Below are 17,745 nucleotides of genomic sequence, written 5' to 3'. Positions count from 1 at the left end.
ATCGTCAATGAAGCGGCATGGAGGTTAAAAATGACATTATCTGCAGTCCGGAGTCACACACTTATTTATTGACCATCCACAGAGAGGTATCACTAGCTTGTTCTATCCGTGGAATGACGACGCTCCTGACGGCCGTCCACCTCAGCAGAGTGGTCGGGATCCGGTGATGTTGTCGCTCGGTGCCCTAATCGGGACAGAGCTCCCACTCTGCTTTAGAAACCATGAAAAGCCGTGAGTATCAGCAGATCGACCCGAAGGCGCTGCCGACACCCACCCAGACCCCCCCTTCTCACCAACACCAGGCTGTCGGCGATGACGGGAGGAAGGACCCGAGGACACCCAGGAGAAAGTGGGAAGTTTTCCCCGGGAAGAACCGCTTCTTCTGCGATGGACGGATTATGATGGCCCGTCAGAGTGGGGTCTTTCCCCTCACTCTGGGCCTTATCCTCGTCACGAGCGGTTTATTTTTCATATTTGAGTGAGTTGTGTTTTCCACTCTGTTCCGTGTATTTAAAGCAACTGAAGTTTGGTCAAATTAACCTCACTTCTAAAGAGCATGTCATAGTTTGTTATTTTGTTCCAATAACAAACATTTACTCAAGATAAATTCCCCTCCTGTGGTTATTTAGAATTTTTTTTTTTAAAACAAGTTTTTAATCAAAGTTTTTTTGTTTTGTTTTCCATATAGCTGCATGAAATTCTTGTAGTCATAAGTAAAAACATTGCATGGGTTTCAGGGAGACTGAACAGTACATGTTTTAGAAGATTGTTCAGAAAACTCGGGAAATCCAACTCAAAATTTTCAAACGATGCAAATTTCACCAAACTGCAAACACTATGCCATGAACTCAATATCCTCTCTTGTCTAGTCGGTTCTGCGTAGCTTTACACCAGTAATCAAAAGTCACTCATCTTTCATAAGCCTGTGACAATAAACAATGAATTGATTAGCAATTCATTTCATATTAAATTAAAACAAGCTTGATCCATTCTAGCGATTAATCGATTTTGAAGGGCCGTTTTGCTTAGAGACTTCATGATCCAATTTATTTATGGTTTCGGTTGTGTGTGGTTTTTATTTTATTTTTATGTATTGTTTTTGGCTGTTGTGTTTTATTTTGGATATTTAAAATGTCTTCCAGTTTCAGTGTGAAGTTCTCCTTTACAAGATAAAAGTTTAGCAAATTTGCATTATTATGCCATTATCAACATAACACGTGAAAATGGTTTTTAAACAGCAGAATTATTGTTTTTCGCTATAACTTCTGGAACAACTTATCAACAAGCAAAATTTGATGACAGGTCTAATTGTACATTGTATTTATCCATCAGCTCATATGCCTTTTGTGATGTCATCAATCCAAACACATAGAAAGCAAAATAATCTGTTTTTTCTTTACTTTTCAAAGATCTTTGGTTTTGACTATCCCTCCAATCAAATTCTATAATTCATTACGTGTTTATTGACAGTGTGCATTTGTTAGTGAAAAAAAAAATACACCAAAGAACAACAACAGCTTTAAAGAAGTCTAAAACCATCTCTTATGATTTACACTTCTTAAATTTGAGTCGTTTTGAAATCACTTCCAAATGCCTGAAGTATGAGAGGTCCTTCATATTTTTACTACCAAAGTGAAACTGCACCCATAGATAACGTACTTCCTGCTTCTTCCCTTCAAATGATGATGCTTCTCCTGGCTGCTAACAGTAATGTAAAACAACTCTAAACAATTCAGTAACAAAAAAAACAAAAAACAAACGATCACTAAAAGCTGCTATTCTCTCTGTGACCACATGGTGGAAAGTGTGTTCTGTCTCACAGGGTTTCAGGCGGTAATTAAAAGCCCGAGTTATTAAATGAGAGCAGATCATCTGTAAGCCACAGTGCAGTCGTCCTGATCTGTTTCCAGCTCTGGTTAAGGTCAGTCTCTTTGCAACTCCTCCTTTCTGTGTGTGTGTGTGTGTGTGTGTGCGTGTGTGTGTGTGATTGTCACAGCTGCCCATTCCTGGTCAAACACCTGACCAGCAGTATACCTGCTATCGGAGGGGTCCTGTTTGTGTTTGTGCTCATCACGCTGCTCCAGACCAGTTTCACTGACCCGGGCATCCTGCCTCGAGCCACTCCAGAGGAGGCCGCAGATATCGAGAGGCAGATTGGTAAGAAACGACATCTCTTGGATATTTAACAACCTCTTGACACATTGCCGCCTTTAGATTAACAGTTTATGCTGCTAAATATGGAGAACATTTGGCACAAAGGCTTGTAATTGGCTTCCTGAAGCGTTGTAAATGTCAAGTCAACTTCATATACAGCTGTTTAATTGCAATGTTAAATTATTCAGCTCTCTTCCAGTTTCTTTGCTGCCTGCTCGTCACATTTGTCAGTAGTTCTCCAGTAGTTGTGTTTGTTGTCAAAAATACCCAAAGTTCTGTTCCTGTGCTCCTCGGAGCCTCCTACACAGGACCAACGTTTAGCCAGCAGTGATGTAAGATGGCTGTCTTATTCAACTGTGCTACTTTTGTTCAAGTTATTTTAAGATTATTCCACATGTGACAAACATTTATTCTATTATTGTAATAGACCCTGGCATCCTAAGCTATGTTCATTCATTTTCTTTCATTTCATTACATAGTCAGTCCCTCCAGGATGCAATGATTTTTGTGATTGTTGCGGCTTAAAATGATTGAGTTTGTGGAACCTTTTTTTACAAAGGTTATGGTGAAAGTTGCAATTTTCTTAAAACTTTTTTTTTTGCCATTTATTCTTGCAAAAGAGTGAAAATTGTTACACCCATCCTTCCCAAAAAAGACAGGATTTTTACCATGGTTAATGTTTAAAGTGCAAATACCATTTACAAGTTCTTGAAGTAGCATCTTATACAGGTAAAATCATGTTCCAAAGAAGGGTCAAAGTGCAAAAGAAGAATTCCATATCGATGATTCAATGAACTGTTTATGGGGTAGAAACAAATCAAGCAGAACACATCATTATGGTTTTGCAAAAAATAAAAAGGATAAATGTTACCATTTTAACGTCACACATGCTTTCATCTCGCAGGTTCGGCTTTCAAGAGACGTCGTGAAACAAGAAGTTAAATTAGTCGGGGATTGGTCAAAATTCAACAGAGTTTCTGTGATTGGTCAGAAAAGAAGGGAAAACAGGAAACATGAAGGTGATTGGTCAAATTTGCAGAAAAGGTGCAATGACTGGTGAAAATTGAAAGTCCACAAGAAATTTGCCGATGATGAATTTATTTTGCAACATTGTGACTTCCAGTTGTGAATTGGATGGTGCCAATTCACAACTAAGGTAAAGTCGAGGCACTTTACAAGACCAATAAGAAAAGTCCAGTTGTATAAAGTTCTTTGTAAAAGCATTCACCAATACAAGCATGAGATATTTTTCATCAGGGTCATTTCCATGGAAACACTAAGAGTCTTGTGTGTATAAGGGTTTTCCACTAGTGACTTTTGAGACAACTTTTTTAGAATTCACTGGAGTTCCAAGCGTACCGAGTCTGACTGGAAACACGACGTCACTAGACCATCAAACACTTAATGGAAAATGTTAATTACAGCATAAAGTATTTGTCTTTTTATTACCAAGCTTTATAATGGAACCACGTCTGAGTTTGCCACAATCAAATCAGCTTTTATTTGTTTTATCAAACCTGGCTAAGTATAGCAAGCTTTTTGAACGAAAGTGACTCAAATCCGGTTCTTATGCTAAGAATAAATTTTGTCCAATCAAGCCCAAAACAACTTGAAAACTGGATGTTTTTCCTGTAATAAAGGTGCAAAATCCTTTATAAGTTTTGGATCTACGATGAATAACATCCCTTACAAAAAATTAAAAGAAGAAACAACAACAAACAAACATAATCAGACAATTTTATTTGCTTGATTTTAGTTTTGTACTATTGCCTCGTCAATTTTGGCTCACGTGACAGAAAGTCTGGACACCCTGTTCTAGAGGAAAAGAACCATGAGGTGACAAAGAACAAGAACTCTAACTTTTTGTATCCATGTCAGTACTTATCCCCAGGAAGCGGTCTGATCAGCTGTGTAAGGGCAACTGATGTGAGTTGGGGCTTCTCGTCAAAGAGAATCATGTTATAAGAAAAAGCAATGCCTCTCTCCATAGATGACACGGGGAACACCAGCTATCGGCCTCCGCCGCGCACCAAGGAGGTCCTCATCAACCAGCAGGTGATCAAGCTCAAGTACTGCTTCACCTGCAAGATGTTTCGGCCTCCTCGCACGTCCCACTGCAGCCTGTGTGACAACTGTGTGGGTGAGCTGTGGGTAGACTCACTAGACACCATGAGACATTTTACCAGCTGTCAATAATGACAGAGGGTTCACAGTGTTGGAGTGAGCACGGCTCCACAGGTTCCGTTAACAGAGAGAATGTTCTGGAAGGTTGATGTGGGCTGTTCTCGTACTTTTCCAGTCAAATCTCATCAGATTTTCCTGAACTCGCAGAGCGTTTCGACCATCACTGTCCTTGGGTGGGGAACTGTGTCGGGAAGCGCAACTACCGGTTCTTCTACACCTTCATCGTGTCCCTGTCTTTCCTGACAGCGTTCATCTTCGGTTGTGTGACTACACATCTGGCTTTGAGTAAGCGACTTTTTCTTTCTTCAGCCATTTGGAATCCCACGTACACCCCCTGAATGGAGGATTCTCTGGTCTCACATTGGCACCATATGACACGATTCACTTTCCAACATACAGTAGATCATTGTTACCTAGAATGGGGAAGATGTGAATCCTGCCCAGCCATAAACTGTAAGAACATGTTTACATCTGTGCATGATTTAGGGTTTCATTTTTGAAGGAGTGGTGTTATGTATGTTCTTGGTACATAGTTCCGTTTGATGGCACAATCAAGTAACTGTTACCTTCAGCTGTTATAAAAATGCTTTATATATCAAGCGTTATATGAAAAGAAATATGACTTTGTAATTTGACACCATGAAATTGGGCCTCTGTCTCTTTAACAAGAGCTGAAACTCTCCACTTTCAGCTCATCATCACAACAAGCTTCTCATTAACAGCAGTTCTTAGGAGCTAAAATGAACGCTGTCAGCATTTTTAATGTACCGGTCCAATGTCTCGAAAACGCAGCACCTTGACAAGATTGCAAATGCAACTAAAAGACGTCCTGCAGTCACCTGGGCTATGTTTGAAAAGCTAACATTGTTTGGGATACAAACATCCATTGACACCATTAATAGTTTCATTCATGTTCCTGATTCATCTCATGTCGCCCCCATTAAATAAAGTCTTATCATCATTTTAGTTCATAAAAAGTGAATTACTTCTGGCAGTTTTACAGCTCTAGTCGCTGTTGTTGTGAACACATGGTAGGAGCAGTAGGCAGGCAGTGAGGAGATTAGTTAAAAGCAGGGATGGATTACTGAATTTACCTGGGATTTGTACTCAGGGCCCCAGGAGCTCAGGGGCCCCTAAAGCCTTGGGCTCCGCCCAAAGAATCTACTGTAATTCAGACTCACGTTAGGTTTGTTCATGTCCTGCCTGAATGTTGTCTGTTTGCATTCACACAATTCACCAGAATCTTAACATTTAAGGGGATTTTTTTCAACATGTTCTCCCAGGGTTTATGCTTGGACCGCCTCTTGGCAACATGTATGTTATACACAAAAAACATCTGGGGCCAGGAGCCTGCAAACCCAGAAACCACCCGAGAGTTGAAAGGGTTATTTTTATACACGATTCTGTGTTATGTGTTAAAAGTGCGTTGCCTCCTGGGCGTGGAAAAAAGTTCAGGCTCAGGATTATTTTCCACTATCAGCTCTGTGAATACAGTAGTTTGTGCTTTTTGTTTTAGGGGCCAAAGGAGGAAAAGGCCTGATGTTTGCCCTTCAGGAGAGTCCTGGCAGATATCCTTTCATGGGGTTTCATTTTCCCTGCCATCTGTTTCATACTAAGTAAACTGATGATAAATTATGGAAGTAAAGCTGGAGAAGGCTGTATAAAACCTTCTACATTTGGCTAGTTTCATCTTTTAGAAAGCTGCTGGTTGCTGCTTTTATGACTCAGAATCTGACATAATGTTAAATCATGACCAGCTTCAATAAGTAAATCAGTTACAGCATTTATAGTGCAAGTAATATTTGTTCTTTTTTCTGAACGTTGTGTTGTACTACACCATGTACCAGAGAAGAAGAAACTCCTCAGTGGAATCATTTGAACCTCCTGTGATGTTTTCCTTGACCCACTCCGTTTACTGCAGTGGAGTTGGCTATATGCTTCTTCTCAGTCTGGTCTATCTTGGGCCTCTCGGGCTTCCATACCTACCTTGTTGCTTCCAATCTGACCACCAATGAAGACGTAAGTACATTAAACATCAGAGTATGTGCTGCTGCTCAATGTGATGGGATGAAAGTTGGACAAGGGCAAATGCAATTATAACAAAAATGAACAGCAAATGTAAGACTGTGGTTGCTATGCAGTCAGGCATTTGATTTCAGTGCTTTACATGTTTGGATAAATAGGAAAAGATCTTTGCATTTCCATATCCCTTTGGTCTAAATTGTGACCATACATACTTTCTTTACTCCTCTGTTTGTTATTTCCTGAATTTCCTTCGTTCTTTGTTTCGTTCATCCCTCTCTTGTGGCCAACCTGTCTTTCCTTCCTCTGTCCTCCTTCTTCTTGTTTTCTGTACTACATCCAGTCCTTTCTTCCTCTCTTTTTTTATTCTCCCATCATTCACTAACATTGCCTGCTATTGTTTGTTTTCTTTCCATTTGTCTTTAATATTTCATTTTAGTTTAAAGGCTCCAGTGGGCTTTATATGTTAGTGAATTGACAGAAAAGTGGGTAACGAGAGAGGGGGTGAATGCAGAGACTCGAACCTGTGACGTCCGCATCGAGGACTAAGGCCTCAACATGTGGGTTGTGCTTAACCCCTGCTCCACCACAGCACTCTTCATTTATCGTTCTCCACAACCTTCCTTCCTGCCTGTCAGTCATTGACTTTTGCAGTTTGCCAAGTTGTAGACATAAAATCCTAGGGAACAGGACTTCCACAGCCTGTGATCTCTACACCGGGTGGATATATTTTTGGTAGCAGAGATGCCAAAAGCTCATAGACACACATGTGGGATGTGAAAGTGTGGGTGTAGTTGTTACATAATGGAAACCATTATAATATCTGCTTAAAATAACTGACTAGTGTGTAACCATGTATTTTTATTTATTCATTTATTTTTTCAGATCAAAGGCTCCTGGTCGGGGAAGAGTGGAGAAGCTGTAACCAACCCATACAGTCATAAAAACATTTTTATTAACTGTTGTTCAGTTCTCTGTGCGCCCATGCCACCCAGGTCAGTCTCTAAAGCTTCAGCGATTGTTGAACAGACATTATTTGTATTAAATCCTCGTCAGGATGCAGGATTTGCTAAAGCAGTATTTTTTGGGGAGGTTAAAAAAAGCCCTCTCTAAATTCTTAGTTTTATAGTTTCCATTTGGTCATTTAGTGGTTTGCTGTTTGAAGCTTGAGCTGTCAGCCAGCAAATTAAATGTATTTCTATAGACAACACAGTGTGGCCAAGCAATCCCCACTTGGTGCAGCATCCTGCTGACCATCTGCATAGCATAATATAAGGTTAGATTAAGTTATTATTAGATCAGTGCTGTGGCATTAGCTCAATCTTTAATTATTTGGTGCTTAATTCTTCAAAAAATGAGGGCTTTTCCAATTATTTTAGTCTCTTGAGAGCCACATCTTGCCGAACCAACAGTGACTTCAATGTCGCCTTAATAAGCCAATAATTTTCACATTACATCATTACATTTGGCAAATAGAAATAGTTTTGATTAACCTTACTGACCTAAAAAGGGGAAGGTTTAGTCTGATTTAATGTCAGACAAAGAGGATAAAAAAGTTTCATACATTGTACATAAACATCTGGTTTCCTCTGTCAATCTTCCCATTTGAAGCATTTTTTTTGTTCCGTATACATCTTCATCAGTACGTAGTACTTGCTAAGAATACCCACTATACAAGTGGTTTACTCTAAATGCAATTAACCCTAATTAATTTCTTTTTTCTTTTCCGGCTTTAAAGCTTGATCGACAGACGAGGCTTCCTGCCCGCGGATGAGCTGGCCCAGACGAGCGGCGTGGACTTGGAGCTGCCCAATCCAAACACTAAAAGCGATATAAACGTGGTAGGAGGATCATTCCATCTGGTCCTTGACTTGCAGGAATCCTCCGCTGATTTTTCCCTGTTCCTGAATCAAACCAAACCTGCAGCCCTGCCTGCGTGAATCCTTGCTGCCTGCTGTAGTCCCAGAGTGGTCTCTGTCTGCCTGTCTGTCTCCCCTGCTGTAGTCCCAGAGTGGTCTCTGTCTGCCTGTCTGTCTCCCCTGCTGTAGTCCCAGAGTGGTCTCTGTCTGCCTGTCTGTCTCCCCTGTGGAGGTTCCTCCCTTCTGTGCTGTATTCAAACTGCTGTCACTAGTCAGCATTCATCGTGATTTCAACTGGATGTGGGCTTGATGTCTCTCTCAGCGACAGCTACTTGAATTTCAGCCAGACTTGCGTCATAGAAAGGCACTGTTTGTTTGTCATTTAGTAAATGCACAGAAGTTGCTGTACTTCAGTATTTTCAGAAAGTTCAGGCATAGGAAGGAGGGAAAACTTTAGCTTCCTTTGTTGTTTCCTTATTCTCCCAAATCAGAGGTGGATACAAAAGGATTCTGGAGGCTTGTTAAGAACTTTTGTTTACAGTAGTTTCTGCACCTCAGGCGCAGTTTCAGTCTACTTTGATATCAAATGGCTGCTTTTTGGCATATGAAGGTGGGCATTTGTTTACGCTAGAGGAACGCCTTTCAAGTCAGTTCTATTGTTTTTTTTCACGTTTTGTTTTGAGTGAATGTACTGTGTCTTGCAGGAGTATTCACATCCCTGAGGCATTTTCACATTTCTTTGTGCTACAATACAACCACAAATAATGTATTTTATTGAGAGTTTATGTGATAAATCAACACGACAGAAAACATGTACACTGGAAGGAAAAAAATACTCGGTTTTCAACTTTTTTTACAAATACAAATCTAGAAAGTTCACACTCTTATTTTGACTTTCTTAAATAAAATCTAGCACAATTATTCAACATTCCTCCTTATTCCCTTCCTCCTTATTAGACGATGCAGTAGAGGTGTGCGATGCAGCATATTTTCGTATCGATCCGATATCAAGTGAGTACAGTGTCATCGATATCAATACCGATAACTTTTATTTAAGCTTGATATGTCATCAAACTTCTGACCGTTAGATGTTTTTGTGTTGTATTTTTTTTTATTATGCATTTGAAAACCTACGATAGAATTTAAATAAAGTTCATAAGTATCTACAAAATACTTTAATGACATATTTACATGATACAGAAAATGTAAATAAAGCTAGCTTGATAAACTTCATTCGACTGCATGTCACAAATTAACCAATTTTTAAGCTGAAGCTCCGTTCTCCATTCTCCTTTTTCTTTTTCAGTGTAGAAACGCCAGAAATGAAACACATTTGTGTGTTTTCTAAATAAAGTGCAGAAATGAGAGCAAGTCACAGCAAAGCATTTTTGAAGTAGAGTTGAGAAACTGCGATGCAAAAGCAAAATAAAATTCAAGAGGGAGTCCTAAACCAAAGTATTGACCTTACCATCGATCTGATGCCGATACTGATACCAATATTTTACATCACAACCTTTGTACCAGGTTTAGGCCCCGTTTTGTTTGTACTCCACCTTTATAAGTGAGACCCCAGACCTGTCACATTCCTTCTATGCTCCCCTCCCCGTTCCGTTGGTCCTTCCTCACCGTTCAGACTAAACATTTCCACCTTGCAGCTGATCTTTGGTCCACACCCGGTTTGTGTGTCTTCAGCTGCACCCCAACTCACTGTTGTGTCTGTGGTGTGTCTCTGTGCCTGTATCCCATTTCCATTGTCAGGAGGAGACTTGTCTGGACTTTGCAGTGTCCTGCGCTGGCTAATAAGCTGCTTTTAGAGCAGAAATGACGATTCTTGAGCATGGTAAGCATGTTCAGACAGAGGGAGGGGACGCATGTTGATCCGTTACCTGTTGCTGTTTCTGTGTTTCCCCAGCTACCCTGCATGCTTATCCACCAGCACTGCCATGATGCATGAATAGGAGTGTAACCCTTCAACATTTTATATGTATATGTTGCACTGTAAAAGTATTTGCGCCCTTCACAGGTTTCTTCTGTTTTGCTTTTTTGCTACACTGACAAAATCTTAATTATCAGACAACATTGGACAAATGAAACCAAAATTGAGCTCTTTGGCCTAGACAAAACCTCAATTTTGTCTCAAAGTTTATGCTTTCCATCCGTCCGTCCGCTGGCGCCCACCCACTCATATGATATGAGGTCGGGTTGTGGCTGTAGCAGCCTAAGAAGAGAGACCCAGACTTCCCTCTCTCCAGCCAATTGGTCCAGCTCCTTCATGCCAGCCAAGAAACATAGTCTCTCCAGTGTGTCCTGGGTTTTCCTTTGGGATGAGTCAACCTGAAGGAGACCCAGGTGGGCTCTTGGACTCCTTCTATGGGGAGGGAGTCTAAGAGGTGTCCTAACCAGATACCCGAACCACCTCAACTAGCTCCTCTCGATGTAGAGAAGCAGCGGCTGGACTTTGTGTCCCTCCACGATGTTCAAGCTTCTCACCTGATATTAAGCTGGTGACCATAGATGAGAGCAGGCAGTCAACCATTGATTTTCCTTTTGACTCTACTCTCTCTTCACCACGACAGACCAGTATAACACCCATATCACTGCAGAAGCAGTGGCAATCTACCTTTCGACCTACCGCTCCATTTTTTCCTTCATTCATGAACAAAAACACAAGATACTTAAACTCCTTCACTTGAGGCAGGACGTTTTCCCTGACCTGATGAAGGCACTCTACCCTTTTCCGGCTCAAGACCATGTCCTTGGATTTGGAGGCACTGATCTTCATCAGTTCACACTGAGCTGTGAACCGCTCCAGTGAAGGCTGTAGGTCATGACCTGATGAAGCCAACAGAACCACATTATCAGCAAAAACCAGAAACGCAATCCTAAGACCTTTAAGTCCTTTAAGTTTTGCTGGCTTTTGCCTTCATTCTTAACTTTTGTTTCCATCCCCCTCCACAGTGCGTTCAGGGACCTAAAGGTTTGCTGGAGTCAGCGGCTCTCACTCCTCTTCTGGCCACCTCGTGTCCTCAGGGGAAACCTCAGACAGCTCTTCCTTGCCCAGAAAACATCTCGGCTCTGAACTCCGACCCCTCCCTGGAGCTCTCCCAGAGATGCGGCGGCACCCACCACATCTCCAAGACCTATGGGAGCACTTCTCCTCCGCTCCCCACCAAAGGTCGCTTGCACAAGCACAAACGAGCCTCTTCACATACTCCCAGGCCCACCTTTGACGACCACGTTTCCCCTTCCTCCCATGACGGGAACCATCGCTCCACCGCCAGGGGCCACCGAGGAGCCAAGTTTGCCACACTCCAGTGACTGACTCCGGTTATGTATGGGTTTAGAAAGCACATTATACACTTAATCTTTAAGATGTCACAAGAGCAGAAATGGAGGCATGTCTGGGGTCTTAATGGTTCTTAGGTTAAGATGACTTACAAGTCAGCTGCATATCTAGGTGGTTCTATGTGTGGCTATGTTCAAGGCGTTGCTCAGGGGAGTGACTGAACCTGTTTGACCTTTGCCCCTTCTAGGACCAACAAACGTGGATTTATTCTAAATGACGATGCAACAACAGTTATCTACTGCCAGTAAGAAATGAACTGCTTACAACCTTTTAACTGAACCTCACTTCAGAATGTCCCCACCGTTATGGCAAGCCGTTTTAACATAAAATCGGTTTGATTCCAGATATCTGAATTTTTTTTTATGACCAGAAATATTTTAAAATCATATCACTTTTTTTTTTTTTTAGATATTTAAGACATCTCTAATTACATCCTGACTAGTGTATATGACAGGAGATTTACCATTAATTTGTAAAGGAGCTTTAATTCAAGATAACTAAAATTAATCTTTTTAATTGATTGGCATCTGAAACACATTTTTCAGATATGAACAATTAAATTATTACTAGTCCAACAATAAATGTACGCTGTCTCACTTTTTGTTCTGATCAGTCATAATTGTATTTAAAGATATCTTGAATGATAACATAATTCCAAATCTCTTAAATGTAGTTTTAGATATGTAGATTTGACTTGTGCAATTTAAATTGCAGATATTTTGAAAGCAAATAAGACAAAAATACATTCTAAATATCTAGAACTATAATTTTGACTAGTTACAATTCCTTTTAAGATATTTCCAAATGAATCAGAGATATCATTAATTGGACAGCTTTTCTAATTCAGATATCTTGAATTAGTATTTTTCCTAGTCAAAATAACAGATTTACGTAGCATTTTGACATTTCAATAATATAACGAAAAATAAAAAAAACATTCACAGAAGCACGTTTTTCTGTTCAAAGCCATTTTTTTTGAAGGAGAAAATAGAAAATTATTTGCAGATTTCTGAAGCAGTCTTCAAGTTAACAATCTTATTTGCATTTTCCGCGTATAAATATTTTTGAACTAAACTGAATACCGCTGAACCCTTTCTATGTTATGGAATTTTCAGACAATTTTGTGCAGGACACCCACAATTCTGCAGGCACCTTTTTGGACAGCTCAATGGCACCACAAGGGGGATTTCTAAATTAATTCAAAATTAATTCAGAAATCTAAAAATGTAATTGGGCTGCACAGTGGCACATCTGGTAGAGCTGTTGCCTTGCAGCAAGAAGGATCTGGGTTCGATTCCTGGCCCCGGTCTTTCTGCATGGAGTTTGCATGTTCTCCCTGTGCATGTGTGGGTTTTCTCCGGGTACTCCGGTTTCCTCCCACAGTCCAAAAACATGACTGTTAGGCTAATTGGCCTCTCCAAATTGCCGCTAGGTGTGAGTGTGTGTGTGTGTGCATGGTTGTTTGTCCTGTGTGTCTCTCTGTTGCCCTGCGACAGACTGGCGACCTGTCCAGGGTGAACATTAGCCTATTCCAGGCTAATGTTCTCGCCTGGAACATTAGCTGGAGATAGACACCAGCATCCCTCCCAACCCCACCAAGGGACAAGGGTGTAAAGAAAATGGATGGATGGATAAAAATGTAATTCTGACACGTCATAATTACTTAACAGCTTCCTTACTGATGTGTGACCTTTCAAATGATGAATCCGGTGAAGACATTTGAGATATTGTGGAAGGTATTTTGACTTGTCAAACCAAAATTAAAGATATCTTGAAATATTATTCTTATTAGGCAGATGTCTTAAATTGGGGTGTAATTATTGAGTCAGACAAACTTGATTTTATACTATAGAACCAAACCTTTCATAGAGTGTCATTTTCTTTGGGTTCCAACTTAAATGGTAAGTGATAAAAGCTGAATTGGAAATTAGCTTGGAATTGATCTACTAACCTCTGCCCTGATTATTTTCCTTCGTTTTCAGGTTTTATGTTGACCACCATTAAATCCCTCGTACCTATGATAAACATCCAACTGGCTTGTGAGTCAGAATAATGTCAAACATAGTTCATTTTGATGCTACCTGGCTGTTTCGTTGAAAATTGTGAATATAGCACGATGTGAGTTTTTTGTGGATTTTCCCTTTAAGCTTGCTGGGTTAGATATGTCTTATCAGCTGTACTGGTGTGTACCCCTTCAGTGCTACACAAGTGACAGAGAATGCAACTGCATGGTCATAACTAAACATGTATTTTATTGTATAAGAATGTCTTTATTTACAGCTCTTTAAACATGAAAGCACCTTTTAAGTAGAGCCAAAGCAGCTCAGACCCATCAATTTGTCATCATCCCCTCTTTTACAAATACCTGCTTGCACTTTCAACTCTGGTTTATCAACAACAAAACCTGTTCCTGCCCCTTTTATCTCTTAAATAATTTGATTTTGTGTCTTTTAACAGATCTGTTTTACATTTTCCTGGAGAGATTGGTTCTCAGGTTGCACAATTGTAGTTTTGCTCTCTTGAAAAGCAAGCTTTATGTATTACTGTACGATGGCAATAGCTGCACAAAAATATAATGGTCATGTTAGCACAATAAGCTGTTGAGACACATGCATGAACTTCTCTATTCGTCTGTGTCGAAACCCCATCAGCACCTACAGTGTGAATGAAAGCAATGCATTCAGAAGTAGAAATGTAAAGTTTCCTTTTTGTATGAACTGTGGGCTTATTTAAGCCAGTGTTCCTCTTCCAATAAAAGCAAGGAAAACAATTAGTTCAATGAATCTGCCTTTTATGTTAGCATAGTACTACGTTTTTACCACCAGATGGCAGCAGTAAGCCAATCCTGAAAGGGATCAGGCATGTAACTTTTTAGAATGCTACGTATTTAAACCTCTGGTCATCCAGATGTTTGAACCTTTCTGTTTGATTTTTAAAATAAAATAGATCATTGTTTCATTGACACAAGCTAACATAATTTTACTCTCCTGTTTCGGGAACCCGTACAATGAGTTTCAATAAAACATTGTCCGGAGTTCCAACTGTACCCAGTTAGAGAACATGGGCCTTATCTTGGACGGCTCAGAAGAAAAGTGAGAGTCTGACCTTGGTTGCAGGATGGACTGTATGAAACCAGGCAACGTCCACCAACACAAACTTTATTGGATTGCACAAACTGATGATGGTTGAACAAAGTTAGGTGTTTCTTATGCTATAAAAATATATAAAGGTAAAAAGGCCTGGATTTGGGGACCCCTGCTCTAGGAAGTCTGAATCAGCGTATAACTCAGTGCTCATCAATCAGGAGGGAAATCACATTCCCTCCTGATTCTCCCATTCGCAACATCTTGTATCAGCGCCAATGCATCCATAAGGTGTCACAACCAGCGACATGCACAGATAGACACTAGGTGGTGCAAGAGCACCTGTCATTGTTCCCTTTTAGGAAATAAAATAGCCTTTTTTTACAGTGTGTAATGTGAGATTTATTTCTGGTTAAAAAAGCCTATATTACTGGTGCCCCAAATTTTTGTAATTTTGCCTGACAATACTCTCCACTCCACCCCCCTACGTCACAAACACACACATGATGTGCCTCTTTCAGTGTGAACACGCTGCACGCAAAGCAGGCAGTTTGACACAGAAGCACGCTGTGTCTACCTCTTCTCTCCTGTCCTCCTCTGTCGGATAGAGCCCGGCCCTGGTGATGGGTAGCTAACCATCTAGGTAACAAACAAAACGCCTCCTAAAACTTAGAAGCAATAGCCAAAACTTTACTGACCTCAATTCTGTGTAAGCTGAGCAACGGCAGCGGCATACCATTCCGGACTACGCCTTCCATGGCTGCCACCAGCTGCCAGGACAATGTTTTAAATGTAACTTTTAGATTAAATCAGAAGAAAAATACCTAGCAGCCCGCCTCTGACCTATTAAGCCCTTGCTACGCCTCTAGATCATAGTTCCTCAGCTTCCAGTAACAGCTGCAGTTCAGCTGTCAGCCCCAGAAACAGCAGAAGCTCCTCCCCAGCTAAATGAGTGCAATCTGGAACACTATTTTCTATGGGGACAGGACAGATTTTTTTTCTTTTTTAATAATGGCATCCTAAAGGACAACCTCCACTCCATGACCCATCCTTACTATTACCATCAGAATGCCCTGCTCCAACTCCTCCACTCCTTGACCCGACGTCCTCCTCTGTCTTAAGTCTGCGCCACGTTGGCATCAAGGTACTTCGGCCCCCATTTCTTTTTCTTCAGCTGCAACAGCAGGATTTCAGCCGCCCAAAGTGACTGCTCAGCTGCCCAATGCAGATGGCAGTAGAACCAGCAGTCTTTGCAGAGGCTAACATCCGGGTGGACCTTAGCCTCTTTAGAACCTATATGGGTGACTTTTCTCCTTCGTGGGTTTTCCTTGTCTCTAGAGCTCCTCTGTGGGTTTTCTAATCTTCAGGGCTTCTCTGTGGATTGCCTTCCCCATCTCCAGGGTTCCTGAGCTCTATTGCGAGTGCTCAGATCCTAGGCTAAACCTGGAGACCAACTCTCCACTTGGCTGGCCTTCAAGATTCCTCAGTCGTCAACATAGTCTCCAGGTTTCCTCAGCCACCGCCTCCATTGGTCTCAAGGGTTCCTTTGCCGATGTCCTCAACACCATCCTTTACATTCTCCACTATTGGCCTGTAGGAGGGTCCCTTCACCTCCATGGATAGTCGTCTCAAGAGTTCATCGTCTTCCACCAGTGACCATCTGACTTTCTCCCCAGCTGACCTTCAGACAACCTGCATAGCCGGCCAGCAGTCTCCATGCTGCGCCGTCAAACTTCAGACTCAGAATTCCTTTGTCGCTGGTCACCGAGATTCCAGCACCAGTGCCACAGATCTGCAGTCTGTTTTTGCCATCCTCCATCGACCATCGACACTGCTGGCTATCAAGGTTTGTGGCATCATATTCAAGATGATGTTGAGGTTGGAATTGCTGACAAAGTGGATCAACAAAATATTAAGTAAAGGGTGTGAAACCAAAAAGTTGAGTCTCATTTATAAATACATACCTGATAAGGCTTAGGGGTTACAATTACAACAAATGAAGATAGAAGTCCAAGACATTATATATGTGTGGAATAAACACAACTTCTCTCCAGTGTTACCTATGTTAATGGGAATCTTGGTTCAGGAAGCCTGGCGACTGTGCCAATTTTGAATAAATTTGAAAAAATCTTTTCATGCTGTCATAGTAACAGGGTATTTGTGTGTAGAACATAGTAGAAAGATTGTTTTACTACATTTTGGAATAAAGCTGTATTGTAACAAAATGTGAAAAAAATGAAGTGCTGTGAATACTTTCCAGATGTAGTGCATAAAGTTAAAGCATAGTAGTTTGGAGTTTTTTAGAAACTGCAGGATTTGTACATACAACTCTCTTTTGGGTTTTGGTCCGAAAAAAAAAACCCACATTCAACAAAAAATACCTTGTTGATGAGGTCAGAGGTCAGAAAACACTGTGCTGTTGTCAGGGGAGATCCCCACTCTTCACCTAATAAGTGTGGCATTTGTCTGGGTTTCAGGTTGAAACTTTTCATCACCCTTCACTCAGCGTTCATTCCATGGCACTGATAACATATAATCAATGTGACTTACACTCATTTTGAATCAGAGGCATTGAGCACTTGGATTTTTTGGAACATTAAAGGTAAATTTACAGATGGGTTGAAACATTTCCAATCTTAACAGACGATACTCGCTGGACATAGATTTGAATGTCTTTACTTCATCTAGTTTGCATAGCTGGTGTCTTTTTAGCTCTCATAGAGATAAAAGTTTCAAACATTGATCGCAAATAACCAAAGAGAGAAGAGTTGACAAACTGAGAGGAAACTGGCCTTGAACCACAGCCAGTCACCTCTGGGTCTGACACACTGAGTCTAAACGGGAAATATGTCTAAATGCCTCATTTTTCCCTGAGTTAACCTGAGGTAGTAGGTTAACTGTGTTGATGCCCTAGTTCATTGGTGGAGGTGGGGGTGTGGAGGGCTCAGTTTACAACATTCAACACTGAATTGAGACAAAAAAGGTATTGGGTGTCCTTCGATCCATCCTGCAATACCTTAACACCTAGGAGGAAACGAAAAGTTGGCAGAGCAAAACTTGTCTCTAGCAAAACCTTCCACGGTGACTGCACAATGAA

The 17,745-nt window shown here is 41.0% G+C and overlaps 1 protein-coding gene across 1 annotated transcript; it reads left to right on the top strand.

Moving 5' to 3' along the window:
- Positions 1–221: 221 nt before the first annotated feature.
- LOC103471990 (palmitoyltransferase ZDHHC18-B-like) lies at positions 222–14,338 on the top strand. Its single transcript, XM_008421330.3, has 9 exons — positions 222–478; positions 1,997–2,157; positions 4,145–4,294; positions 4,486–4,623; positions 5,855–5,906; positions 6,255–6,357; positions 7,246–7,355; positions 8,099–8,201; positions 11,178–14,338. The coding sequence occupies exons 1-9, from the start codon at positions 222–224 to the stop codon at positions 11,535–11,537; spliced, it is 1,434 nt and encodes a 477-aa protein (XP_008419552.1). The 3' UTR covers positions 11,538–14,338.
- The last annotated feature ends 3,407 nt before the right edge of the window (positions 14,339–17,745 follow it).

Source organism: Poecilia reticulata, chromosome 11 (assembly GCF_904066995.2).
Source record: "Poecilia reticulata chromosome 11, P_reticulata-male-v2, whole genome shotgun sequence".
NCBI classification, from domain to species: domain Eukaryota; kingdom Metazoa; phylum Chordata; class Actinopteri; order Cyprinodontiformes; family Poeciliidae; genus Poecilia; species Poecilia reticulata.
Note: the sequence above shows the minus strand (reverse complement) of the source record. Positions and strands in the feature narration are given on the sequence as shown.

What these genes read in the sequence shown, in the direction of transcription:
- LOC103471990 (XM_008421330.3), top strand. Translation starts at nt 222, where the DNA reads ATGAAAAGCCGTGAGTATCAGCAGATCGACCCGAAGGCGCTGCCGACA. An exon ending in CTTCAGGAGAGTCCTGGCAG is followed by an intron (nt 5,907 to 6,254) that starts ATATCCTTTCAT and finishes CACTCCGTTTAC; the next exon opens with TGCAGTGGAGTTGGCTATAT. An exon ending in CTAAAAGCGATATAAACGTG is followed by an intron (nt 8,202 to 11,177) that starts GTAGGAGGATCA and finishes CCCCCTCCACAG; the next exon opens with TGCGTTCAGGGACCTAAAGG.